The 27,613-nt window shown below is 40.0% G+C and overlaps 2 protein-coding genes across 3 annotated transcripts; both read left to right on the plus strand.

Annotated features, from left to right (window-relative positions):
* The first annotated feature begins 249 nt into the window (after positions 1 to 249).
* LOC148062322 (sterile alpha motif domain-containing protein 15-like) lies at positions 250 to 3,669 on the plus strand. Its single transcript, XM_087779040.1, has 3 exons — positions 250 to 321; positions 402 to 500; positions 3,420 to 3,669. Exons 1-3 carry the CDS (start codon positions 250 to 252, stop codon positions 3,618 to 3,620), a joined length of 372 nt encoding a protein of 123 aa, XP_087635166.1. The 3' UTR covers positions 3,621 to 3,669.
* Positions 3,670 to 10,200: 6,531 nt separating this feature from the next.
* On the plus strand, positions 10,201 to 27,228 carry lrfn5b (leucine rich repeat and fibronectin type III domain containing 5b). Of its 2 annotated transcripts, none has more exons than XM_087812767.1 (6): positions 10,201 to 10,653; positions 18,857 to 19,764; positions 21,909 to 22,083; positions 22,785 to 23,118; positions 25,221 to 25,521; positions 25,606 to 27,228. In XM_087812767.1, the coding sequence occupies exons 2-6, from the start codon at positions 18,874 to 18,876 to the stop codon at positions 26,317 to 26,319; spliced, it is 2,415 nt and encodes an 804-aa protein (XP_087668893.1). In that variant the 5' UTR covers positions 10,201 to 10,653; positions 18,857 to 18,873; the 3' UTR covers positions 26,320 to 27,228. The 2 variants fall into 2 exon arrangements, with proteins under 2 accessions (XP_087668893.1, XP_087668894.1); XM_087812768.1 differs by having other exon boundaries at positions 10,201 to 10,644; positions 18,847 to 19,764.
* The last annotated feature ends 385 nt before the right edge of the window (positions 27,229 to 27,613 follow it).

Below are 27,613 nucleotides of genomic sequence, written 5' to 3' on the forward strand. Positions count from 1 at the left end.
CAGCCAATCACGGTTTAGGATTCATCAGACGCCCTACAAAGTAGAACGCTGATTGGCTGAGATTGTGTTATAATAAAATCGAATTCTCTGGAAAAATATTGTGAATATAATTTAATGAACTTGTTTAAGTAGGAGTAAACTCACGCTAACTTTGGGGAATGTGCGTTTGAATCGAATTAGATATTTTTCATTAACACCCAGTGGCGATCAGCAGTTTCCATGGTAACTGGCAAGCACACAACATAAAACATGGAGTTCCTGCAGTGGAGTTGTAATGATGTTGCAAGATGGATTGAATCCATGGGATTTCCACAATATACAGTGAGTTACTAACATTGTAATATAGAGGGACAGGATCATTCTTCTCTTCCTTTTTCTTTGCTCATTTTTTTTTATCCTAGGCCTGCTTCTTAGAAAACCACGTCACCGGAAGAAAACTCATCTTCGTGGACTGTGTGACCTTGCCCAGACTCGGCATCACAGTCTTTAAAGACATGCAGGTATGATGATGGGAAGCAATGGAAACACGTTAAAAAGAACATTTTGAAGACACGATAGAGCGATTTGCAGATCGTATCAAGATACATATTAAACACGAGACAAATTAAGAAACATTTATACATAAATTGAGTGAGAATAATTGTTCATATTGATTAATTCAATAAAAATATTTTGTGTTGAAATTAATAAGGTACTGGATGATGAGACCCAAGTCATAAACACACTATGTACATTTAGAAAAAATATGTAAATAAAACTAAAAAAAGTGTAACTTATTGTATTGACAGGTTTGTTCATGTTGAATACAAAATGATTGCAAGAAAAAAAAAGAAAAAAGCCTTTTTACTTTGTAAACAGTTGAGTTGGAGTCGACCTGATTCCTGCCTTAAGGATATGCGCATAATTTTGTTTTCCAAATTAAAATGACACAAAGGAACACTTTTGTAAAATGTGGCAGGACAAAAATGCAGAAAGTTAGAATCATTTGTAAGTAAGTAAGTAAGTAAGTAATATTTGTATAGCGCTTTTCCAGACCAGGGTCACAAAGCGCTTAAACAATCAATACAATACCCAATAAAATAGATGCTTAAAAGGTCAAGACGACACCGAGACCAACACAGGAGTTTCAGAGTGTAGTGAAGCTAAAGTAACAAAATTAACCACAAAAAAATCAGTAACCTCTGCATAAATATTACATATATTTATAACAGAGTCAAAAATAGGTTTTGAGTACGAGAATAAACATTTAATGTTAATGTATTAATGAGCAATTTTAGTCGAACGTGAACCTTCAACTTGAAACTTGAAACTTGAAACCCTTGTGTTGCCTCTGGGTCACCTTGACACACCTTGCAACACTCGTGGGTCCGGTTTGTTCATTCATTTATTTGTGTTTTACCTGATTTAATATTGGTATATCAATATTGGAGTTTGGACAAATAGTTGAGGGTTGCAAAATTAGTATATTCACCAATCTAGTGACTAGCATCCTTGTGTTGACTGACTGTTATGTCATAGTTTATTTACGGACTGGAACAAATAAAAATAAAAATAAAAAAAGTTCTTAACTGTAAAATTACAAGCACACTAGAGCATAAAGAAATGTAATGTTTCTTATTCCAGACACTTTAAAACATGTTCAATACACATGTTAAATAACATTTCAGTGCAGTTCTTAGTTCTTAGTTCTTAGTGTACCTCCTAACACACTAGTGTAAAACTTAACCCTTGTGTCATCTCAGGGTCAACCACGACCTCCACATCTGCATATGTGTTTATGGAAGCCAGGGAGGTCTTTCATCTTGACCTGGAAGCAACACAAGGGATACCACAAACACATTTGCTTTTTAACCATTGAATTGAATTGAATAATTGATTTCAATAATTCAAAGACTAAAAGGTTGAATTAGTTTTTATTGAATACAATAATTCCAATATTGAATTTAAAAGGCTATGAATTAAAAATATATTTAATCTAGAACATTTATTTGTTAATTATTCTAAATAAAACATCAAACTCTATGTGTAAAGAAAAAAAATGTATTCAAAAAAAAATTTGTGTTTTGTTTCAAATTCAGTTCTTCCAAAGATAAAAGACAAAGAAGAAAAAAACAAATGAACAACAATTTAAATATACAAATTATTGAATTGAATTATTAAATTAAAATAAATTCAACGTAATACACAAATGATTGAAATCATTATTCAATAAAAAATAAATTTGATGTTTCAATATACACATGCCACAACATTTGCAATGTTAAATTCAACAGTTCAATATGCTCTGCAATGATGGCATTACTGTATTAACTTCTATACCCCCGGGGCCCATATCTGGCATTAACAGAAACTATTAAAATTGTAATATGATTAAACAAAATATGGGTGGATTTAGCGTCCAAGACTTTAAACAACTATAACATTGTTGAATCGCAAGTGCCATATTTGTAATGTAATTATTCTTTGTAGCATTTTTGACTACTATTACTGACTCCTTCAAGAAACATCTTAAGACGTTTTTATTTGTTCAGGCTTGATTTCCTTGATTTTCTAGAACTCCTGTTGTGTTATCAGTTTTATCTTGATCTTTAAAATATATACTTTATTGAATATTGTTTGAATGTTTAAGCGCTTTGTGACCCTGGTCTGGAAAAGCGCTATATAAATATAAATTACTTATTTACATTTGAAGCTATTGCAATGCCTCGATTTAAGTGAGGTATTAATGAGCATAATACGTTGTTTAGATGTTACGGTTTTGGCCATTTCAGGAAACATTGTCACCATAGACCACTAAGAAGAAGTTGAGCCATAGACCACATTCATCCCACAGTGTGTAAGTCTCAATGTAAAAGTCGGCTAGAGATGGTTAACCCTCATAGAACAAAGAGTTGATGCGAGAACCTACAGAACTGCAACAGCAACGATGGTTGTCACACGAAGACTCCACCGCCTTTTTCTTCTCCAGCAGCAGAATCAAAGCGAGACGCGAACGACAACAAACTGGTGGCACTGGCTCAGTTGCACATCTCATTTGAAACTTTCACACTTCCAGCAGTGTGACATCCAATTATAGTCGTGCGTCGTGGCCGTGCATGACTGCACTTACTCCCCTCGCGTCAGCTTTATTCCACTCACTGACAAAATTGTTTTCTTCTTCTCTCACCCAAAGTCAGAATAAAAAGCCTAACTAGATCGGAGGTGTTTCGTTGAGAAAGCATTTGGGAGTAAATGAAGATCAAATAAAAATCCCTTTCATTATTTCAAGGAATTATGAGCGTGTCTTCCAGGAATCACACTCTTTATGTAGAATCTCTAATTTGGGGGAAGATCTCCTTGAAGACACGCTCGTCAACGAGGTTAGATATTGTCAACATGTACTTTATCAAAGGGCCTCAACCCGGCTCTGCACTCGGCAGGCGATCGCCGCTAATGTTCGAGATCTGCTCGGGATAACAAGGACCCTGTGGAGCCGAGGCGTCGGTGACCCCGGACGGGACCGCGTGGCTCTGTACTTGGAGAGGAAGAGCAAGACCGGCGAACACACGGACGCTCTGACCTATGAGCAGCACCAGAATGAAGCGTGGATTTGTCACAAAGACGGACCTGCTCGTCACTAATGGTTCGGAAAATACACCGTCGTTGCCTTGAATATATTCAATAATAAAAACATACTAAACTTTTTCTTTCTTTCAACATGAATCATTGTCTTTTATCCAGAAGATGTATTTGGAAATTGTGTTTTCTTAATGGATCAATTTTGATTTTTGTGCTTCTTTTTGTCCGTTATTCTTACTTAAAATCCACTGACTACAAATAACCAGAGACCAGATAACAAATTTCTACTCTTTTAAACCTTTTTTTTCACCGGATAAACTGTGAAAGAAACCAAATTAAATGAGAAAGAAAATGTGAAACAAAATTGAGTGTTTTTTTTACCAATAAAAAATTCAGAAACTCTTGCTCAGCAGGAGGTTTTGCAGTATTTGTAAGAAAAAGCAGTTTTCGGCAAGTTTATCCGAGCTGATGCAAAAGAACATTTTAACAGGAAATACTGTTTTTTCTTACTTGTTTATAAATGTCTCCAGATCCAGATAAACAACTTGAGTCCAGTAGAAACCTTTGCAAAGATGATTATATAGATAGACTTTATTAATCCCTCTGGAGATTAGATTCGATTGTTTCATATTAAAGATAAAACAAAACACATTTCCATGGAAAATCGAGAGATTTAAAGACGACTGCCGCAACTAATCTAGACGTTCTGTGCTCCACAAAACAAAAGAAGGTTAAAAAAAAAGTGTTTATTCAAAGTGAAACAGTCATGACTGCTAATCTGCTTTGGTGATTTGCTCATATATTGGGAGGATATTGTGCTACAGATGTGTGTCAAGCAAAATAAAAAATAAAAAGAATTAATAAGGGAGAGAAATACAAAATATTTCCCACAATTAAACTTCTATTAGAAACTTTCTAAACACTAGTTTACCTGCATGTTAATATCATTACACATGATTCTGGTGGTTTAATTTCACATTTCAAATGTTGAAACTGATTTTTTATTCATATAAATTATAGAACTTAAAATATAAATGTTATATATATAAATTAATAATTCTATTATTTCTATATTGAAAGGTTGAATTGTTTATTTTTCAATTAAAAGTCGAATATTTTCAAAATAAATGCATTGAATTTCTTATTTTAATAACCTTTACAATTCTAAATATAAATATTTCTGTATAATAGTGCCAACATTTTATCATTGAACATAAAAGCCTTTTTTTTTCTAATGAAAGATTTTTCACATAGAGTTTTATATTCTAATTTCCATTTTTAACAGATACATCTAAAATTGTTTTAGTTGTGGCCCTTTGGCTGCAATATAAATACGTTCCTATCATAGTGTAAACATTTATCAAACTCGATACCAAACTACTATTTGTAAAAAGAAACGCCAGAATAAAAAAAAAAGAACAACAACCTTTTAATACACAATTGATTAAATTAAATTATTCAATAAAAACATGCTCAAATGTTACATTCAACCATATTCTGATGCTACTGATGAACATATATTCTGCACAAAAATCTTGTTTTTTGAGTTTAAAAGTGGAATCCGACAGCCCTGCCCCAAACATTTTAGAACACAACTCATAAGAGTAAAACAGGAAACTCTTGTTACTTGGTATTTTAATGGTGGGACACACCTGCAAAAAACTGTCATCCTCCACAAAATGGTGCCCGACTTCAAATGTTCATTTCTAGTGAATATTAAATACAAGAAATCTAGAACAGCAATCCTCCATCTACATGACAAAAAAAAAAAAAAAAAAAGTCCCAATTTCATCCTGCCGGGGGCCTCTGGGAAACAGAGGATGTGAAACTGCCTTTGGAAATATTCGAGTATCTCTGCAAAAGACTTAATCTCTACTGGAACAGTCACGTATTTCGCCAACTTGCACAAAAGGTTATGGGATCATTGTGTCCGATCGTAAGTGCCAAACAGACCCAGAGGGAGACGGGGCTTTATGTTTCAGCCAGCTCGACACTTTCCAGCCAATAATCTATGTAATACACGCCTGAATATTCGGCTATAGGGCGGATATATATTTGGCTTCAGATGTGCTGATGCAGAATCAGTCGAAGAAATTAATGCTTTCCATGTTTCACTCCTTGTGTTTAAAGTTGAGTAAAGTGCAATTGTTTTTGCCTTCAATGATGTTCAATAAGTGGTTAAAAACATACATATGAATGTACAAACTTCTATTTAAACACGATCCATGATACACAGGTGTGATCCGTTTGCCTTTGATATATGACACATCCATGATTTAATATTTCTCCGGCTGTCGATATTAAAGCTCACACTTTCATGCAGGAAATGAGCCGGAGTATTTTTACCTCCGTGTATCGCTGTTGGTTTACCACTCGTTTGCATATCAAAGAGACACAATGTTCAAGGAAGGTTCAACAGCCTCAGAAGGATGTTGTTGTAATAAGAGGCTGCGCAAAGTACACAAAGCAACCCACGATCATCGGGTCATTCCAGAGCCTGCTTTTCCCTTTGACTTATTTAAACAACATATTTACCAATTTAAGAGACGAGAATTCCGACAGCCAATGTAAAGCGCTGATATTAACTGATTTAAAACCATTTTATTTGACAAATAAGCAAGTTTTTTTGGACCACATACCAGTTTGAGCGTATTTATCACTGCCTCTAGGCTAATGTAGATAAATAGTCCCCGATATTGGGTCATCATTTGACCTTTTGTATCGAAGCTCTTGTAAGGTTAGAAAGAAAAGAAGACTGTATGCAGAAAACTAGATGAACCCAGTGGGACAAATAAATCTTTTGTTTAAATGTCGCCCTATTCCTTTATGATATAACAGGAAATACCACATGTGTGATGTAAGGTCGGTTGAAGAAGACCAGGCTTGTTAAATTAGGAAAGTTGTGTTCAATGGAATAAAGATATGGACTTCAAGCAGTAACATAGAGGCTATTGAGGCTCATGGCTCCAGTCAATGGAAGCTACACAATAAGCTTTTCAACCCCAATTCCTGAACAGAGTGGAGTAGAAAATGAAGATGATAATTCAGAATAAACCTAATTTTACTACTCTCTCCAAATATTGAACTATAATATATATATTTATATATTTATATGATTGTTCTGACATAAAGATTGTTATCAAAATTCGAAAACAATGAATTATCTAATGATACATTAGGTTTTTTATCTAAGTTTTTTTTTCAACAAACTTAGATAAAACATTTTTCACATTCAAACTGTGGATATATATATTTTGTCACTCTAGGCATAAATGGCTATTAATATCATTTTATTGTGAACAATGTGGTTCCCTTACATACATTATGCATCAATTTTAAGAAATATGCAGATGTTTTTCAAATATATACATTTTTTTCTGTCTTAAAAGTATCCTGTATTTCATTTAAAAATAATATAGGTTTGTTTTTCAAATGGAGACTTAGAAAATTCATATTCTAATCTTAAAAAATGAACGATTCAACGAATTACAAGTAGGTAAATTTGACCTCAGTCCAACCGAAGCTAGCACTTTTATCAACTAGCCAAGCTATCAGGTATAAATTTAGTTTAAATTATACTTTAAATTACATTTGAAACAAAATCTGTTTCCTTAAAGTAAAGTTAGGCTTATAAAGTCGTTTCTAACCAAAGATAAAATGATATTAATGCTTTAGACCTTGGCTCCTTCAAGGGTTTGAATGATTTTATCTGCTCTCTGTGTTGTCACTTAGAGAAACAGTGAGCTTGTCATAGACAAATAATGTACATGGTGGTGTATCAAAACTGCAAAGTTATATAACAAAACATAAAAGTATATAATAGTTATGTTACAAATGGTAATATAATGAGGAGACGATGTTAAAAGCCTACAAGATTAGTAATCCAGGAGCTTGTTTAGAAAACAACATAATGTCCAAAAATTGAGTAGAAGAAGTAAATATGCAAAGTGATTCCAGTGGAAAAACGAGAAATGAAAGTCCACAAAAAAACAACTCAGTCACAAGACACACAGTGAACGAGACAGAAAACAAGAACAACAAGAAACTTCTTTTTTTTTACAAATTTCTTAAAGTTAATGTAAACATTCTGGAAACTATACATACATATATACATAACAATGACTCTTGGATCTATTTCTGCAATTTAACTCTAAAAGTTTAGATTTCAGTGTCTTCTCGCTTCTCTCTGCCATACTTTTGTTTACGTCAAAACAAACAACTATTCCAAACATACACAAAAACATCATTATTCTCATTTGGTAACTAATGAAATAACTTTAACTCGGACTGGAAAAATGACAGAAATGAGGAAAAACTAAACCCATTCTCTGAGGATGGACATGAAATGTTATTTTAAGCTTCAGAAACCAGTTTGTTTTAATGCTAACATCAATAATGAATGACAGACTTGACAATATAAGCCAATCCTCTTACAGAATGTCCCTGTGGGGATAAAAAAAAAGTATATATTGATCGTGTCCAACTCATGCTTCTGAGGGCCTGGAATGCTGAAGAGAACCGGTCCCAAAGTCCCAAAGTATAAGATGTGTAGAACTATGACCATTTATCTTCATCCACATGCTATTTTTTCTCCAACACCTGAGACCATCGATGCAGGTTTGCAGCTATAATTCTTCCTAAACATGTTTGGCTATAATGTTATTGCTAATGAAAGAAAGTTTTTAAATAATTGATTCATTATCCATCGCTAAGTCTCATAAAGACATCCTCAGGATGCACTGGAGACAGTCAGAGACCTCTGTCTCCTCGTGGACATGTTGAGCAACTTTGTTACCTCTGCCAAGGAGGTTATGTTATCCTCGTCTGTCAGTATCTGTCAAAAATAATTGTAGGGTAATTTAAAAACAACAAACATACATTATTGGAGCTAATGAGTGGTTAGTCTCAGCTGACCACTTGGTCAGCATTACTATGAGTTTGTCCAAAGTGTAATAGAGTGTCATGGGTACCCAGGTGGGTTTAAGTATCTGAGAACAAAGCATGGTCTTAGAAGATGTAGGTCTTAGGTCAAATGTTTGCACCTACTCTCATCAATAGCCATTAGATGTGGGTTCAATTCCATTTAGTGGGCTGTCAGGATTCTCCCTTACAGAGCAGCTTGGTCACCAGTATGAAATGGGAACTGCTGCACCTTCACAATAATTATATTGTTATTTATAATTATAATTAGCAGATAACAGATCGTTGCATTGATACTTGTAAGGATGGATGGTTGGATGGAAAAAAGGATGGGTTGAGGAATGGATGGAAAGCTGGATAGAGGGTTGTATGATTGATGTAAGGAGGGATGGGTGATGGATGGAACAATGAATAAATAGATAGATGAACAGATGGAAGGGTTAATAAACAGACAGATGGATGGAGGGTTGGATGATTGATGTAAGGATGGATGGATAAATGGGTGGTTTGATGCATATAGGGATGGACAGATGGATGGATGGGCAGATGCATAGATGGTTAGATGATGGATGTAAGAAAGGATGGATAAATGGGGGTTGGACAGATGTAAGGATGGATGGATAAATGGGGGTTGGACGGATGTAAGGATGGGCAGACGCATCGGATGGTTAGATGATGGATGTAAGAAAGGATGGATAAATGGGGGTTGGACAGATGTAAGGATGGATGGATAAATGGGGGTTGGACGGATGTAAGTATGGGCAGACGCATCGGATGGTTAGATGATGGATGTAAGGATGGATGGGAAGGATATATTAAAAAGGGGTTAGGCTGGATAGTCAAATTGATGTATAAATGGATGGATGGCAAGACAGATGGATGATAGATAGACGAGGGATGTGAGGATGGATCAAAAAGGCAATATTAATTTTGGATGGATGGATAGACATATTAATGAATAAATGGAGGGATGGATACAGATGAAGGGATGGTTGGGCGAAGGATGGATGAATGGAAAGGTGAAAAAGGATGGATGAGGCGCTAAAAAACCCAGAAATTAATGACATGCTTAGAAAATAAATAAATATGCAGGTTGTTACAACCCAGAGAAACATACCAACGACACGCCCAAATGTTCTGAATAAATACTCAATATATTTTAAGTAACATTAAGAACATTATACAATATTATTTCACATTAACTCTTAGAAGCAACTTTACTTTTATTTGTCAAAAGTAGGGCATCCATGTTTGGTAGCTTCTGTGTTTTATTGTATTTCTGCAAGTGGTAAAATGGTGTTTAATTTAATTTTAACAGTTGTTGCAACAACAATTGGAGGTGGTGGTTAAATGAAATAACTTGCACTTAAAGGTACTTAAAGGTTCCATTTTTTAGAAGGGGTCACTCATTTTAAAACCAGTTGAAACTTTTTCGAGCAGTAATTCTACACTTTGCTTAAATGATCAAGTGTCTGCAATCTTAGCCTCTGATCACCTTTTTAATTCTAATTAAATGTCTTTTTTTTTCTTCCCAGAGAGAATGTGATAGGCCTCGTGCATCTTCCTGGTGAGGTGGAGTTGAGTGTGCATGAATAAATGATGATGGCAGGCTCGCAGAGAGGCTGGGAGGCTTCTGTCTGCGCGCACACAACACAACACAACACGCGCTCTGTGTGCAGCTCCGCGCGCGCACATTACCATTCCGAGCACAGCACCTCTGGTCAGAAATGGAGCCGGGTCGCTGACTGCTCGAGAGGAGGCGGGTTTTCAGCGACGGCCAGCGAGCTTTCAGTCAATCGGGATTAAACTGAGCTGAGAGAGGATAGAAAAAAAAGAAGAGTGAAAGCGATCGCAACATCTGGACGCATCTGAGAGGCGTTTCTCTGGCGTGGAGGCGCACCAGGACCCTCCTGACTCCCCTCCTCACGACAAGGGGAATCTGAGGGGGTTTTCATCTCTGGATCTCCAAAGGGGTTCGTGCTTTTTTATCTGATGGATTTCTTGAAGGGCATCGGCGGCATCGCAGGCCGACACACGATCTAGTTGGATTTTTTTATTTATTTATTTTTTGACACTCGGGACACCTGAATTATTATCAAGTCAGGTCCCGGCTCTCCAGGGGAAAGGGGGACATGAGCGCATTCGACTGGAGGCTTCATCTGCAAGGTAAGTCCACTATCTCGCAGCCCCGATGGAATGTAGCGGATTTTTTAGAAGGAGAGAAAGAGAGAGAGAGAGAGAGGGAGAGAGAAAGAGAGAGGATGGTGTTGTCCAAGAGCCGCATTGTGGACTTGAACTAGTTCCCTTTCGGTAGCCATCAGGTCTCGATCAGGGTTGTGGCTGGAACTCACCAGGACCTGCACCGCAAGGTCAAAAAAAAAAAAAAAAATCCACCCCACCACCAACCAACCAACCCCCCCTTCACCACCACATCAGTACTATTTAAACATCGATGCGGTTTTTCTGGTTCATTGCAAAAAAACCTCACACCATGAATCAGTTCTAATTGGAGAGAGTGTGTGTGTCGGTGTGTGTTGCCAGGTGACTGATGCTGATCTCTGTTCCAACATGACGTGTGTTCCAGGGTTAGTTATCACATGTCTTATTATTCATGAGAGCCCCAGGCAGGAGTGTAACTGCTCCAGCTGTGGGGTTTTTTTTGGGGGGGGGCCCACGCCTCATACTTGCTTTGCCCTTTTCTGCACTGGGGTTGATGCCCTTATTATTATGGAGCGCGTTACATGTGCAGATACCTGCACCTGATCTCGCTGGATTAAGGTGTTTGTGTGAGCAGCATCCTGGCTGTCCTGCAGCTCCCAGCACAGTCCCTGACCCAAATAAACCACTACTGCACATTAGGCTTTAAGGACTTCTTTTATAGAATATTAAGATATGAACTCAGACAGTCAAAGGTAATAATCTGTCTGTGAGGTTGAACTCGGAACGAGCGATTATGGGATTCATTTTAGGCGTCCTTGTTTCCTCGAATTTGTAGAACGTAACATTGAAAAAAAAAAAAAATCCACTGTAACAGTGGGTTCAATTTCACAAACACGAAGATGGATTTAGCGCGTCCCCCCCATAGCTGTGCGTCTCTCGCAGAGGAATTGGCAGATTTTCACAAATGAATCAAAAAAAAAAAAAGCTCCACGGATACATTTTCTGTGAAATGTGGAGTTGTGGTATTTCCAAGTAGCATCCAGGGAATCTGCATTCTTTCTCCTGGGAGAAGATCCCGGGTAGTCACAAGCATCATCGCAACAGACCTTTAGGCGTAAAGATATTCCTTCTATCCTTCTATCTTTTAGACATAAAGATATTCCTTCTATCCTTCTATCTTTTAGAAATAAAGATATTCCTTCTATCCTTCTATCTTTTAGAAATAAAGATATTCCTTCTATCCTTCTATCTTTTAGAAATAAAGATATTCCTTCTATCTGATTTGCAGACACAGGAAATATCAATTTTCCATCCCAGATTACCACAGTACAAGTGTGTCAAATTGAGCTATTTCAGGCTATGCTGATGAACAGCTGTTCTATTTATGCATTGACATTTTTTTTGTACACACCTTGTCAACATAATGAATTGGGTAAGTGTACTGGTCGGTGTAATACTGCATGAGAGGCTAAAACCAGACCTGTTTAAATTGGGCACACGGGCTACTTGTGGTCCTTTGTCTGCATCTATTCGGCCCTATTTTGCAGTTCTAGTTCATTTTCTTTTTTTAATTTCTGTACTTGCATCTAATTTCCCAATGGATTCAAGCATAGTTATATAATTCTGAAATGTAATGTTAAATTATATTAGTTTAAAAGACAATACTTTATGGTAACTTTTTTATGTGCATTGACTTTTTATATTTAGAAGTTCAAAATAAGGTGTACTAATACATACAGTTATATATAATCAAATATAATTTAAAAGGCAAAATTAAACTTGATATTTCTACTTCCTGTTACTGAAGTACTGTCAAGTTTCCCATATTTTAAAGGCTCTTTTTCTTTCATCCAATTTTTCTTTCGTCCCATGTGGTCCTTCAGGCCAAGACTACGATGGTGCCAGACGAGTCCAGTAGATTTGTGCCATTTTAGAGCAATGGGTTTTGTATCTCACAAGAGACGAATGCATCTCTGATGCTGAAAATACGAATGATATATATCATCGAGAGGTCAAAGGTGTGTCAGTGTATAATCAATAAATTCAAATTTAAAGCAACATAAATATGAACGTTATAAGAATGATTTAGCACAGACGGCGACTCGGAACTGCAGACAATTTATAGACATGAATCTTCCTCTGTTTGTTTTTGGTCTGTGGGAGGAAACTAGAGTGCCTCGAGGACACAGAACAACGTCACAATGAAGGAGTCAGGAGCTGGATTCAAACCAAAGGAACCTCTTAGATTACAGTCGGAAAACCATTGTCCTCCTTAATAAGGATTGTTTGAAGAAATCGTTAACCAAAATCTTCCACAATCCACTATTTATTTCAACTCTCGAATGATAGTCCTTGATGTAAGTCCATCAGCAAATGAGCCGCTGATTTGATCTCGCACAAAAAACTGACGTCTCTGTGTTGCCATGGCATCAAGGCTGTCACCCAAGAGTTATCACATTTAACATTGGCAGCTTCGCGAGGAAAAGGCAGTCACAGCGACACAACCAGCGTCCACAAACACAGATGTGTCGCTTTCGAAAAAAAGCTTCGACGGCATCAGTGTTTGGTCAGGATGTTGGCTTTGGGCTACACTGAGAGAGCTCTCGCACCAAATAAAATTTCACCTCAGTCAAAATATGATCCACTTCAGCAGATGTGGCAGCAGCCCCCCATTTGGTGCCATAAAGCAGGGCAGACTCAGGGGCTTGTTTCACTGCTTCGTCGATACTGCTTTACCATCATGTTGGAGCATCGCTTTTTCTTTTACACAAACAGAGCTTATTTTTGGCGACAGACGTCCAGCTGCTTTCGCTCTGAACGACCCAGGTGAGTTAGCGCCGAGACGCTGACATGTGACACGCGGGTGTAGGCGAGATAAACAAGGCATCATTTTTGCTCGGGCGAAAATCAAGGTGATCAACGCAGTTTCTGTTCGAAAGGCCTGTTGCCACAAAACACCAGCAGGCCAGTAGATCGATTTTTTTCAGAGGTTTTCCCACTTTTAGCTAAGAACTTTACATGTAGCAATGGCCGTGTATTGTTGAGGGGTATGCAGGCTTTCCCCATATGGCAAAATATTTAAAATTAATCATTCATCAAATTGCATTTCTTGGAATTTAAGGTGCAAATTGGGTTTACTCCGGTTTCCTCCCACAGTCCAAATACATACAGAGGTTGATTGAGAACTTTGGGAAATTGTCCATAGGTATGAGTGTGTGTGTGAATGGTTGTTTGTCTTTGTGTGCCCTGCGACAGACTGGTGTCCTGTCCAGGGTGTCCCCTGCCTCTCGCCCAATGAAACTGGGATAGGCTCCAGTCTCCCCGCGGACCCCTATGAGGGATAAAGCGGTAGAAAATGAATGAATAAATGAATGAATTTTGGGACCAACATAATTTGTTTTTTTATTGTATATGGTTGTCGTTGGTTTATTGCGGGGGTTAAGTTCTGAAACCCTTTGCTCATTGAAGAAATCTTAAAAGAAGTGACCATTTTATTTTTCACTTTAATTTTTTACCAACATTCATTTGCAAACTTATGATTTTCCATCCCTCTCAACAATCATCTAAGTAGCAGTGATTTGAACAAACAATCACAGCTGTCAATCATTGTAGACTTAGCAACAGGCGTAGAATTATAGTTCAGGATTGTAGCAAACAATCAGTCGCCACTAAATAGAGCAGAGTGAAGAAAGGCATCATGGGAGTTGACAGTTTTTCTGTCACCATCAGTAAAGTGGATGCGGTGATTAGTGCCTCCCACTAGGTACTTTGGTCTTGATTTGTTGATGTGTATCTGAGGAGGATATTAATCACATATTTGTAACAGTGTGGGTCTCTGACTGCAGTGTTCTACAATATATATGCGCTGTACCTCCATAAAATAATATAATCTTTGATCCAAGATATTGCAATGGACCACTGTATAGGTGTCACATCAAATATAATTATCATCTGAATATTTGTAGTACAGAACTCTGTTGTCAATAAAAGTTTGACCATTTTCTAAAGATTCTTCTATCTATATTCCTTATAGTTTTTTTCTCATGAGGTTCACCAACTGTTATTGCTAACAAAGAAGGTAAAAAAAACAACAACCTCTACAGTTATCAGGCTATTTAATGATAAATATTGTTATGATTTTACACCAACCTTAGCATACTTTATCTTGCCGCAAAGTATGTAAAACATTCAATCAAATAGCAGCGCCGATCTACAGCATTTAAACATCAACAGCAAAAACAGGGCGGCATGAAATCTGCAATTAAACTAAAAGGAGGAAAAGTAGAGCTTCGAAGGCTAGGGTTCGGTATTGAGTGAAAATGTTCAATACAGGTTCCTTTATTACGATACCGGTTACTGAACGATACTTTTTTTCGATACGGATTTTATGAGATAAATTCTAACAATGAGAAAATGACATTACTCATATTAAAAACGTTTCCGCTTCTGTAAATTTCCACTTAATTTCTTGGCAAATAAAAATCACAAAGAACTCCCAGTGCCAAAAAAACCTTTCTTACAACAGAAGAATTGAATAAAGTGTCACAAAAGTACCGAAGTTCGATACTGCAGTTCAAGTCTTCATGAAAATTTCTGAAGTACTGCTGAAATCAATTTTTATCACTTTACGTATTTAAATGTGGCCTGTCTATGGATGCGGTATGAACAGCTCAAGCTCATGAAGTGACCAGCATGAGCAGTTGATCATTGAGGCAACAAGTAAAATAGCACTGTATGTATAGGGCTTTTTTTAGTCCACCAGAAATGGAAACATTTATCCAATGTCTGATCGAGTATCTGTGAATGTCGTACCCTCCTCTCACGTACAGCGTTGGTCAGAATTAAGTCACATTAGGTCGCTATCCAAAAAATCAGCTATGAATCCGATTTTAATTGGAAAATATAAGATTCAATGCAACTTGTGCTGTTCACACTTTAAGTTAGGTTAGGTTAGGTAGAACTTTATTGATCCCTCTGGAGGTCTCCTTCGGGAAATTGTTTTTTTTCCAATTAGACCAAGAACAAGATTAGAACAAGAACAGAGAGAAATAAAGAGAAAGAACAAGATGATACAATCTAAGTCTAAGTCTTTAAAAAAAAAAATCACGTCATATGAGTGAAAACATTGGATTAAGATCACTTGTAAGCAGTGGGAACATAGTCTAATTGTTTTACAGCCTCCAAGATATATAGACGGATAGATAAACCGATGGTATGGATCGAGGTTAATGCAACGGTATCGGATATTTGTGTTTATTAAGAGGGTTATTTTCAGCCCTTCCAATTTAGCCCATTATTCTGAACAGCACAACTCGGGGAGTAATGGTTTTCCAGGAGGCTGTGACATTTGAAGATGAAGCTCATGATAGATGAGAGCATTGATTGATTATCTGCTTATTTGTTGGTGTACCTGATGAGTGCAACCTGTTATGCAGATCTCAATGGAGCGCCTGTGATTAAATGCAAATTAGAGACATTGAAATAAATATCCCATCTACTGGCTCATCCCATAGACGCCGTCCTTTTTGTCCTTTGGACGGATTTTTTTGACGGGTTTAGCTTTCTAACCCCATTTCGTCTCCTTTGGTCGACTTCTCAAGAGGGTTGGAGGGGGGGGTTCAAGGGGCTGTGATCTCCAGCGAGTGAATCAATATCAAATCTTCAGCACCATTCCAGAGTTTGGAAGTAGCAGGTCCTCTTTGCCTCATTGCGCACCCAGAAGCCGTACACGTTTATGTACGCCTTTAGCTTTCTCTACGCCGATGCACACAAACACACACCAAACCTTCGCACACTAATCTTTTTAAACAGCTTCTTTGGTGATTATATCGGGGCAATAACTTCTGTCACTTAAACCATCTGCTATGTTGCTGTGAAGGTATTTGCCAATAGAAGATAATCCCATTGATAATAACGCAGTATTAGGACACAGCTAGAATGGTACACTACAGTACATAGACTTTTCACCTTTTATATTAAAAATAAAAGGGTGAGATATTTACTTGCTCATTCAAAAATAAATATTAAATAAAAATTGCTCTTGGACTGTATTTACAAGATTAGAAGAAATGACCAAGGATAAATAAAAAAGCAGCATGAAACAATAAATAAAAAAAGGACTTGACATATATCAAAAACATTGTGTACCAGATTTACTCGAGCTACTTTATGTTTGCTCTATTAACCATGCGTTATTTTCGTGAAAGAATAAGCAGAGAGTACAACATGGAGGCAGAGAGGGGATACTTGGATATGGAAAAGAGTAGTTTATTGTTAAAGTCATGCCTAACTGGGAGGAAGTTGGGGACGGGATTAGTATCAGTAAAATCCCAATCTCAGTCCAAACAAGGGGCAGACAAAAAAAATATATATAATAACTCAAGAAACTATTTGAACCAGAATTCACTGTCAGCTTTAAGTCATTATCATTTTTGCACAGCTCTCTGGTTCAAGACCGTCTCCACCTCATTACACAAGAGACACTTGTTTTACTCGAGTCAAGTTCGTCCTTCTACCTGCATCAACTTTCTGGGTAATTACTGTTACGTGTAAGTGTTGCTCGAAAAACAATGTGTCAAACTGGAAAAACTTTGACACTGGTGTCTGCTTGTCACTACATGAACATGATCTGTTTTAGTGTACTTTGAATTAGTATTGCATTGAGTTTTAACCCCCCTAGGGGCCACATAAAAATGACCAAAAGCCAGGCTGGATTTGGCCTTCAGGCCGTGACTTCGACACGTGGCACACAAACCCGACAAGATGCCAGCTTGTCGCTCTGCATATTTCATAAGCATGCGATGCACAACAGCTATGACGGTGTCTATTCAGCCAGCGACATGATTTAGCAAGAGCTATTCTAGGGTGCATTTAACAATGTGGGAGCAGAGATAACCCGCACAGCTGCTGCTTTATAGACGAAGCATGACTCTCCATAGTTGTAAAAAAAATGGGTCGGGGAAAGACATTGACACATTGTTGCTTGATCAGCAGTATCCATGAAAATGTCATCCCCCGAGTGCCTCCTCCACTCATAACACTCCTATTACAATTTTATGGCATTTAAGGTGACCCGTTTTCCAGCCTCCTGAAGGGCCTCTGGTATATTTCATCAGGCTGTCAAAAGAAAAACACAAAAAAAACAACTTCTCACAGCCCCATGTGGCCTCATGTCAGTCCCACTCTGACATATGCTTACTTTACTCAATGATATTCCATTTATTGGACTGTCAAGGTTATTATACTACGGGTGATATGTCACATCTGAGGCACAACGGAGGATTTAAATCACAAAGGTGTTCACCGACAAGTGGCGAATAGAGAGTGGCTCTTTATAACCACAACTGCTGACCGCAGCGATATATAATAACAATACGTTTTTGTCCAGAAAAGAAGTAAAAATGCAGTCTCAACTTCAAAGCCACTTGGTGTGAATAGATTATCCCCAGCTTAGAGCTGATGCATCATGGGATCAAGGTGTATCTTCACCTGATATGGACAATCCATTAAAGATCTCAATATAATCACGGCTAATGTCAGAACACTTTTGAGTCGCGCACTAGGGTAATTGTGACTCGATCTTCTCTCTTCTTGACACGCCATATCCCTGACAAAGGACTCGGGATTCATCAAACGGAGCCTTTTATCCACCATCTTCGCCTGTGTCATAAGTAAGAGTTGCAGCATGGAGAAAATCAATAGGGAGGAAGAGCACATCCTCCCGGAGGCACCGGGGCCATCATCCCTTCCTCGTGGCGATGTGATCGTGGAAGATATCGGCCTGAATCCGGACCCATTCTGGAACACCCATCCAGTGCACTTCATTCTACACACAAACCAAATATTATTGCATGATCGCTGGAGCGTTTAAAGGGCAATCGTACCAAAAAGAGACGGTGGAGGAAGAATCAGTATCATAGCTGCAGGCGGTTGATTAGTTTCATGTATGATTGCACTGTCGTAATTGTTTTTTTTTAGATCCTGCTAACAGACTGTCGGGTATGGACTCTATATCTTAACACTGAGCTGGCAGTGATATTACCTGGCAGAAGAAAAGACTCCCTACATGTAAAAAGGGGGATTTCACAGTGTGTGTGTAATTCCCGGAATGATAATTTTTGATAGCAGATGATCAAAACCACAGTGACAGATTGTCTGTTTTGCTTTATCTGGTTTGCTAAGCGCTCTGCTGTCTGCTTTGTGTTGCAGGTATATTAACTTGACTGAAGAAGCCAAATGGAGTCTCTGCTGATCTATCTGATCATCCTCAGTGTGGCTGTGAAGGCCCACAAAGTTCAGATCTGCCCCAAGCGCTGTGTTTGCCAAGTGCTCAACCCGAATCTGGCGACGCTGTGTGGCAAGAAGGGACTGTTGTTCGTGCCGCCCAACATCGACAGGCACACCGTCGAGATGCGTCTCGGGGATAATTTCGTAACCAGCATCAAACGCAAGGACTTCGCGAACATGACCAAACTGCAGGACCTGACTCTGTCTCGGAATACCATCGGCTCCATCGTCCCCCACGCCTTCAAGGACCTGGAGAATCTACGAGCTCTCCACCTGGACAACAACCGTCTCACTCGCATCACCAACGACACCTTCAGCGGCATGTCCAAGCTGCACCACCTCATCCTCAACAACAACCAGCTCACCCACATCCACATCGGCGCCTTCAACGACCTGACGGCCCTGGAGGAGCTGGATTTGTCCTACAACAACTTGGAAGGTGCTCCTTGGGTCGCTATCCAGAGGATGTCTAGTCTCCACACGCTCAACTTGGACCACAACATGATCAGCTACATCCCAGAAGGCACGTTTTCTGGCCTGCAGAAGCTGAAGAGGTTGGACGTGACCTCCAACAAACTTCAGAAGCTTCCTCCAGATCCGGTTTTCCAAAGGGCAGGGGTCTTGGCGACCTCCGGGATTATGGGACCTACATCGTTTGCGCTGAGCTTCGGAGGAAACCCTCTGAGGTGTAACTGCGAGCTGCTCTGGCTGCGGCGACTGAGGCGAGAAGACGATCTGGAGACGTGTGCTTCACCGCAACATTTGGCCGGTCGCTATTTCTGGACCGTTTCGGAAGAGGAGTTCCTCTGCGAGCCTCCTCTCATCACCAGGCACTCTCAGGTAAAAAAGATGGAGACTCTCGTTGCTCATGAGTGGAACATTTAACTTAACATGACACATTTTCAAATCTCTCTCGACGCCCGATGATTTACTCTCTCAGCCCTTAAAGTCTTATTCGTCCTGTGTGACTCGTTTTACCTGCTCAGCTAAATGAACGTTATGAAATATATATTGGATTTCCTTCCGGAAAAAAAAAAGAAGACGTCTGGTGTCCCATAGAAGCCATCCTTGGAAGGAGGAATTCACTTGTCAAATGAATATATAGCTGTTTTGCAGGGTGATGAGCTGCAGCGAAGGCAGGCAGTGATTAAGCCGTGAATTCTGCATCCAAAACTAAATCTGATCAAAACCGTGTCAAATAGCAGACGCTATGGTAACCAATTTACATCCAGCTTGCGCATTTACCATAATTATACAAAAACATGTTGTACTGACAGCCTTTTACTTGCTGTTTTATTCATTTCCAAGCATCCTAATTTGTTTAATTCCAAACTTAATTCAAACTGAATCATTTGGAGAGACACTTGAAATGAAGGTATTAAATATCTGCTCACAGATTCATTATGTTCACACAGATCTAACAATTATCAGTGAATGACCAACAAAACTTTATAATGACTCATTTGTGGTGCATTTCGTATAATACCAGATGTAATAAAAGCGCACTGGTTTGTATGTTCCTGATCTATATCTCGATGCTTTTGCTACAGTTTCCGAGGGTTCGGTTGATCACAACGACTTCCGACAGTTCTTAATAGTGTTGCTGCAGAAGCCTCCGCTTCAAGGCGAACGTCTTCTTTAACTTGTCAATGAACTTGAAGTACTTTGGGCTCTAACTCAACGCGCATTTCATCAGTTGCCGTCTGTTTGTTGGCAGTTTCCTGCCCACCACGAGAGAGCACTCTTAGTCTAAAAGTTCTTGCCCACTAGCACCTCACATTCAAGTCCACTCCTGCCAAAATATCTACCGTGCCCACAGCGTATGTGAGCTTCCCTGTCGGCTTCCAGAGTTCTGTGCTTGTATGAACATGGCGCCAAATTACTTAATCCCTTTAAATACAAACATTGTGGTTGCCTTGCTTAGTCAATTGTCATTTAATAGTAAGTAAGTAAGTAAGTAAGTCATTTTTATTTATATAGCGCTTTTCCAGACTAGGGTCACAAAGCGCTTAAACAATCACAACAATTTTCAATAAAGTATATACTTTAAAGGATCCTAATGGATGGATGGATGGATGGATGGATGGATGGATGGATGGATGGATGGATGGATAGAAAGGGGTACCATAAATACGATAGATAAATGGATGGATGGATGGATGGATGGATGGATGGATGGATGGATGGATGGATGGATGGATGGATGGATGGATGGATGGATGGATGGATGGATGGATGGATGGATGGATGGATGGATGGATGGATGGATGGATGGATGGATGGATGGATGGATGGATGGATGGATGGATGGATGGATGGATGGATGGATGGATGGATGGATGGATGGATGGATGGATGGATGGATGGATGGGTGGATGGATGGGTGGATGGACGGACAGATAGTGGGACAGACAGAAAGGGGTACCATAAATACGATAGATAAATGGATGGATGGATGGATGGATGGATGGATGGATGGATGGATGGACGGACTGACGGGCGGGCGGGCGGGCGGATGGGTGGGTGGGTGGGTGGATGGATGGATGGATGTATGGATGGACGGGCGGGCGGGCGGGCGGGCGGATGGATGGATGGGTGGGTGGATGGATGGATGGATGGATGGATGGATGGATGGATGGATGGATGGATGGATGGATGGATGGATGGATGGATGGATGGATGGATGCATGGATGGATGGATGGATGGATGGATGGATGGATGGATGGACGGACAGATAGTGGGACAGACGGAAAGGGGTACCATAGATACGATAGATCAATGGATGGGCGGGTGGATGGACGGACAGAGAGAGAGACAGACACACCAGACGGACAAACGATGGGCTAACTGACGGACTGATAGACGTACTGATAGAGAAATCATGTATCCCTGATTAGAAAAACACAATTGTTAATAAAAGAGTAAACACTGGTACATCTGTACCTATACTAAAGCTGAATGGCCATGTTTATCTGCTCACCAGGAGATGCAAGCCCTGGAGGGTCAGAGCGTGGCCCTACGCTGCAAGGCCAGAGGTGACCCAGATCCCATCATCCACTGGATTGCCCCCGACGGTCGGCTCATGTCCAACTCTTCCAGGGCCACGGTACACACCGACGGAACGCTGGACATCCTCATTAGCACCGTCAAGGACTCAGGTTTGTTTGTACTCACACACCGGCGCTCCCTGCGATACCGACTGATTTGCTGTTTGCTTGTGTGGGCAGAAATTTATAGGACTGCAGTATTTGTTTACATCGGAGGTTGGGGACAAATATTGAGTCACTCTATAGTGAGGGGAGATAATATGAATTCAACTCACACAGACAGCTCCGCTTGAATAGATAATAATCAACGTATCAAAATGTATGATGATTTTTTTTCTTCACTTCCTCAAGATGTAATCTCACTTGTGACTCACTGGCTCTTGTTTCACCTCCTCAGACTCCATCAACTTTTCCCTGCAAACACTTTTTGTCTAATTGTGCTGACAAGAGTAAAACAGGACCTCCTTAGGGGACGTAATAAAGAGAACACTTCAGAGAACTACTGCCTTGCTTCTGCTGTGGCAATCACTGTTGTAGAGGACAGTCAAAGTGATGCGTTCGCTGTATTCCTGCCCCCAAAAAAAGGGTCACGATCGCACCAATACCACTATAGACTTCCAGGAAATTCCTTTTCTTTTACAATGTGTTGAACGTGTAAACAAATTAATACGCCTAAAGCTGCCCTCCTAATTTCCCACTTCTGAGATATTAAGCCTCGTATGGTCATGCTAAATTTAATGCTTGTTGGCACTAGATTTGTACAGAAAAAAAAGGCATTTCAACTGCGTTGATATCATCGTTTCATGATGCAGGTTCCTTCACGTGTGTGGCCTCGAACCCAGCGGGCGAAGCTCAGGCCACCGTGGATCTGGTTATCACTAAACTCCCCCATATCACCAACAACTCCATCGCGGAGCAGGAGCCCGACCCGGGATCATCAGATATCGCCACAGTCACCAAGACTGGGCCCGAAGCGGGAGGCGTGCCTCTGGGAAACGCCAAGACGAGCCAGGAAAAGAAAGTGGTGATCACGGAGGCCACGTCTACCTCGGCCATGGTCAACTTCAACTTTCAGAGGAGTATTCCGGGAATACGAATGTTTCAGATCCAATATAACGGAAGCTATGATGACTCACTGGTCTACAGGTAAGACAATTTGACTTACTCCTCTGCTTACTAGGAGTGGAACTAGAAAAGCACAGACTATATAAATCATTTTTACAATTGCTAATGTTGGCTGTGCAGCATTTTACGATCCTTAAATCTCCATGTGGTGTCCTCAAGCAAAGTTCAATGAACAATAATAACAAATCATGCCCTACAGTCACGTGGAAGTTGATTTATGTCAGTGATTTCATTGTATGCTGTGTTTTGTGTTTTCAGCTTTTTTCCTTCAGGGATGCCCCAGTTTTTTATAGCAGTTACACATAGAAACCTTCAAAATGTTTGAAAATCCACCTTAAAATGAACGTCTATATGTTCATACCCTTATCAATTACTTTTCCATCCATTCACCCATCAATATTATGATATTTATTATATTATATTATTATATTTATCCTTGCATGTATATTTTTTAATGGATTAATCTATACATAAATGTTAAGTTCCATGTATCCTTCCATATATTTTTACATGTGTTCTTCCATCTTCTTATATATTTATCCTTTTATCTATTCATCCTTATTTGTTTCCATTTATTCATATATTAATCCTTCCATCTATCCATTCCTATTAGTTTCCATTTATTCATATAGTTATCCTTCCATCTATCATCCCTATTTGTTTTCATTTATTCATATAGTAAACCTTCCATCTATCCATTCCTATTTGTTTCCATTTATTCATATATTTATCCTTCCATCTATCCATTCCTATTTGTTTCCATTTATTCATATATTTATCCTTCCATCTATCCATTCCTATTTGTTTCCATTTATTCATATATTTATCCTTCCATCTTTCCATTCCTATTTGTTTCCATTTATTCATATAGTTATCCTTCCATCTATCCATCCTTATTTGTTTCCATTTATCATCTATCTATCTATATTTATCCTTCCATTTTATCATTACCATCTATCCTTCTTTCCATACATCTATACATTCATCCATCCGCTTTTGATCCATATTTTTTTATCTATCCATTTATTTATCTGTCCAATAAATCCATTAATTTTTCCATTTATATATCAATCCATCCATCCATCTTTGTATCCACTTATTTAAACAAATACACATCTATATATCCATACATCAATACATCCATCCATCATTCACTCAATCCATTAATTTTAATCCATCCATACATGGATACATCCATCCAACTTCCATCATCTATCCATTATATACATGTTATGCCTACATTTATACATCCCTCTCTCCATCTTTCTGTCCATCCAGCCCTCTATCCATCTATCCATTTATACATCCATCCCTCCCTTCATTCAGCCAGCCATCCATCTAGAATAATCTGTCCATAATGTTCCAACCATTCATCCGTCCATTCATCGCAAAGTCCACGTATCTAAGCCAGAGTAGTGGAGCGATTGTTAAAATTCCTTTGGCCCTGATTTTGACTTTATAATCCCTCTAATTGGATACTTCGCTTTAAGATGTGAGCCCGACTGTCTACACGATTATTTGTGGTGCCTGTTTATCCTGCCGGGAGGACTAATGCACTGTATTGGACTGATATTCCTCAACTCATAATCCCCCCTTCGCCAGAGTGCATCCTTTATTATATGCAGAAGCCTGATAATGCTTAATCAACAAAATCAAAACAGAATGTCAGCACTAAGCCGAGGACCGATAGAAGGAGGGTAAAGGACGTTGCTGTTGTTTTACAAAAACCATCAGAGCCTTCACGCACAACTCTCCGAGAACCCGACATGCACAGCAGTCTTTAATCAGGATCCCTCAGCCCCGCCACCCCCGCCCCCGCCATAATTTGTGCAAATAGAATAATTTAGGATCATAACACCAACAAACACATTTGCTTTTTCAGAAGCTGTACTTGCGGAATAATCCCTCCTCACCCAGCAGTTAAAATCAAGTGTTTATCAGTCAAGTCGCTGGCAAGAACAAATCAAATGTCAAAAACTATTACGCCCTGACGGATGTTCAATAGCCCGGTGGCAGATAAATGATTGCAATGCTGTGCATCCTTCCCCAAAAACATCAAGAAGTGTGTAATACAATTTCCCTTCGAATCTACGCTCGTTTGACTGAAATCCTCTTCCCTGCAGAATGATCCCGCCCACCAGCCAGAACATCATGGTCAACAACCTCGCCGCCGGCACCCAGTACGACCTGTGCGTCCTGGCCATATACGACGACCAGGTGACCGCCCTGACGGCCACAAGGGTGATCGGATGCGTCCGCTTCACCACGGAGCCCCAGTACCTCCGGTGTCACTTCATGCAGTCGCAGTTCCTCGGCGGCACCATCGTGGTGATCATCGGAGGCATAATCGTCGCCTCGGTGCTCGCCTTCATCATCTTCCTCATCGTGCGCTACCGGGTGTGTAACCAAGGAGATGTAGATAAGGTCAGAGTGATGATTCCACCTTTTTGTTCTATTGTCTCGATTAATAACGGCGTGACTGAACGGCTTCCATCTTTTTTTTTCCAGGCTCTTGAAATGGGAGACATGCGTTCCCTCAGCAGCGACGGGCAGCTGCAGGGATGCGGGATTCCGAAGTCCCTCTCCAAGCAGGTCCTTCGGCCGGAGAAGAACGACAAAGAATGTCTGAGGGTTGCGCTCCCGCCCCCGGAAACGGCCAAGCAGCAACGGCAGGCGGCGGCGGCGGCGGTGGCGGCGGCGGCGGCGGCTGCGACGAAGCCCACCGTCCCCGACTGCACCGTGTCTACCTCCGCCGCCAGCCACAGCTGGCACCCGGCATCCCCGGGGGTCCTCAGACACAAACGGGGCCCCGCGCCGTCCAAACCCGGGGACGGCCACAGAGGCGAGGCTAGGGCGGATGTCGAGTTCGACAACATGAACCGGAATAACTCCTCGGACGTTAAAATGGCGGCCGCGGCGGTTCGAGGCGCCAAATGGACCGCGGCTCCCAGGGGTCCGCGGCACCACCACCACCACCAGGTGTCTCGGCAATACATGACCGTGCCCACCGGGGGCGTGAGGGTGAACCGCAGACACTCCCTCAACGCGGACTCGTTCGCGGAGCACTGTTACATGTCCTACCCGAGACCGGGAGCCGGTCTGCGCTCCAAGCGGAGCCTGTCGATGAGCGGCGAGCTGCCGCGGCTGGAGGGCACGACAAACATTCGGCGGGCGAGGGACAAGCTCTCCAGATCTGAGTGGCTTCTGGAGAGCACTTTATGATTCGGAGTTTATGACCTACGCTCACTTGTTTTGTTTTTTTCCTGAATTGGATTTGTGGCCTGTTGCAGAGCAGGACAAGGACGTGATGCCTTGAGGTTTTTCCTCTTGAGGGACCTGTAAGTTACCCTCGTTATATTTGGAGGACACGCAGGCATGGAACTGGGTGGCAAATCTTGCACACTTGTTTTATAACGTCTTCTTTACAGGGGGGAAATATTTGAAAGGCACAACTAGATTATAAAAAACCATGTACAGAAATGTGAAGCTGCTTGAGATATTGTGTATCTCAGGACACTTGGCGGTGAATGCAGTATCCTGAACGGACTGTATTATAACAAAAAGAGATAGTGACATTGACCTACTTTTATTGCCTATTTAATGGTACAGTATACAATCTCATCTCCAAATGTACAGACAGATACATGTCTTAATTAACTTGGAGAGATTATGAATGTGTTTTACATCCCAGAGGTGTCGGAACAGAATGTAACAGACAGCACACGATCGTCCTAAGAAGACGACATACGAGGCACAACAACAAAAAAAAAAAAAACACCATTTTTGTCGCACAACTCGACTCAGCCTAATACTGCCCTCCAGTCTGAATCAATAGAATTTTATCACGTAATTACATAAAGACTCAACTCCAATAGGATTCCTGTCACCCCTGATTTCAAAGGCAATTGAACAAAAGCCAAGCGTGTGACAGGTTCGGCGGATGAGATTCAGAGGGACTAGACTTTCATTTCCATATTTTCTACACAATGACCTTATCATGACAACCGTTGTAAATGAACTCGTTGATGTAAGAGGGACGATAATCACACACGTGGAAGAACGTCAGCTCTTGATTTTGCTGTTGTTTCTGTTTGATGTTTACAAGTATCAATAAACCAGTAACGAAAGGGACGATATTAATTTTATTTGAATGTTTTTGTTACCTTAGCACATAGCTATCTGATCCCACTTCCATTTAACCAAATAGGACAACATTGAAGGAGGAACCTGAATCTGGAAAAATCCACATTACCATGATGGCATAAAGTCACTGCGGGAAAAAAATGGTCTGTTACGTGTGGACAGATGGTGACAAAACTTTCTCTTAGCGTCGAGACAAACTTTACTTTCATATCAAAAAAACAAAAAAAGCATCTATCTCCTGGCAATTTCTAAAGATGAGACTGCGAGTTACGAGGCTAACGCCTGAAAACAACAACAAACTCAGAGGAAATAGACACATGTAATTATTTAAGAAAGAAAACATTGCTCTCATTTTAAAAAAGGGATCCTTTTT

Source organism: Callionymus lyra, chromosome 17 (genome assembly GCF_982586985.1).
Source record: "Callionymus lyra chromosome 17, fCalLyr1.hap1.1, whole genome shotgun sequence".
NCBI lineage: Eukaryota > Metazoa > Chordata > Actinopteri > Syngnathiformes > Callionymidae > Callionymus > Callionymus lyra.

Coding starts and splice junctions, on each gene's coding strand:
- LOC148062322 (XM_087779040.1), top strand. CDS start 250: ATGGAGTTCCTGCAGTGGAGTTGTAATGATGTTGCAAGATGGATTGAA. Junction 322..401: donor TGGGATTTCCACAATATACA/GTGAGTTACTAA, acceptor TTTTTATCCTAG/GCCTGCTTCTTAGAAAACCA. Junction 501..3,419: donor CAGTCTTTAAAGACATGCAG/GTATGATGATGG, acceptor TGCACTCGGCAG/GCGATCGCCGCTAATGTTCG.
- lrfn5b (XM_087812767.1), top strand. CDS start 18,874: ATGGAGTCTCTGCTGATCTATCTGATCATCCTCAGTGTGGCTGTGAAG. Junction 22,084..22,784: donor TAGCACCGTCAAGGACTCAG/GTTTGTTTGTAC, acceptor TTCATGATGCAG/GTTCCTTCACGTGTGTGGCC. Junction 23,119..25,220: donor GATGACTCACTGGTCTACAG/GTAAGACAATTT, acceptor TCTTCCCTGCAG/AATGATCCCGCCCACCAGCC.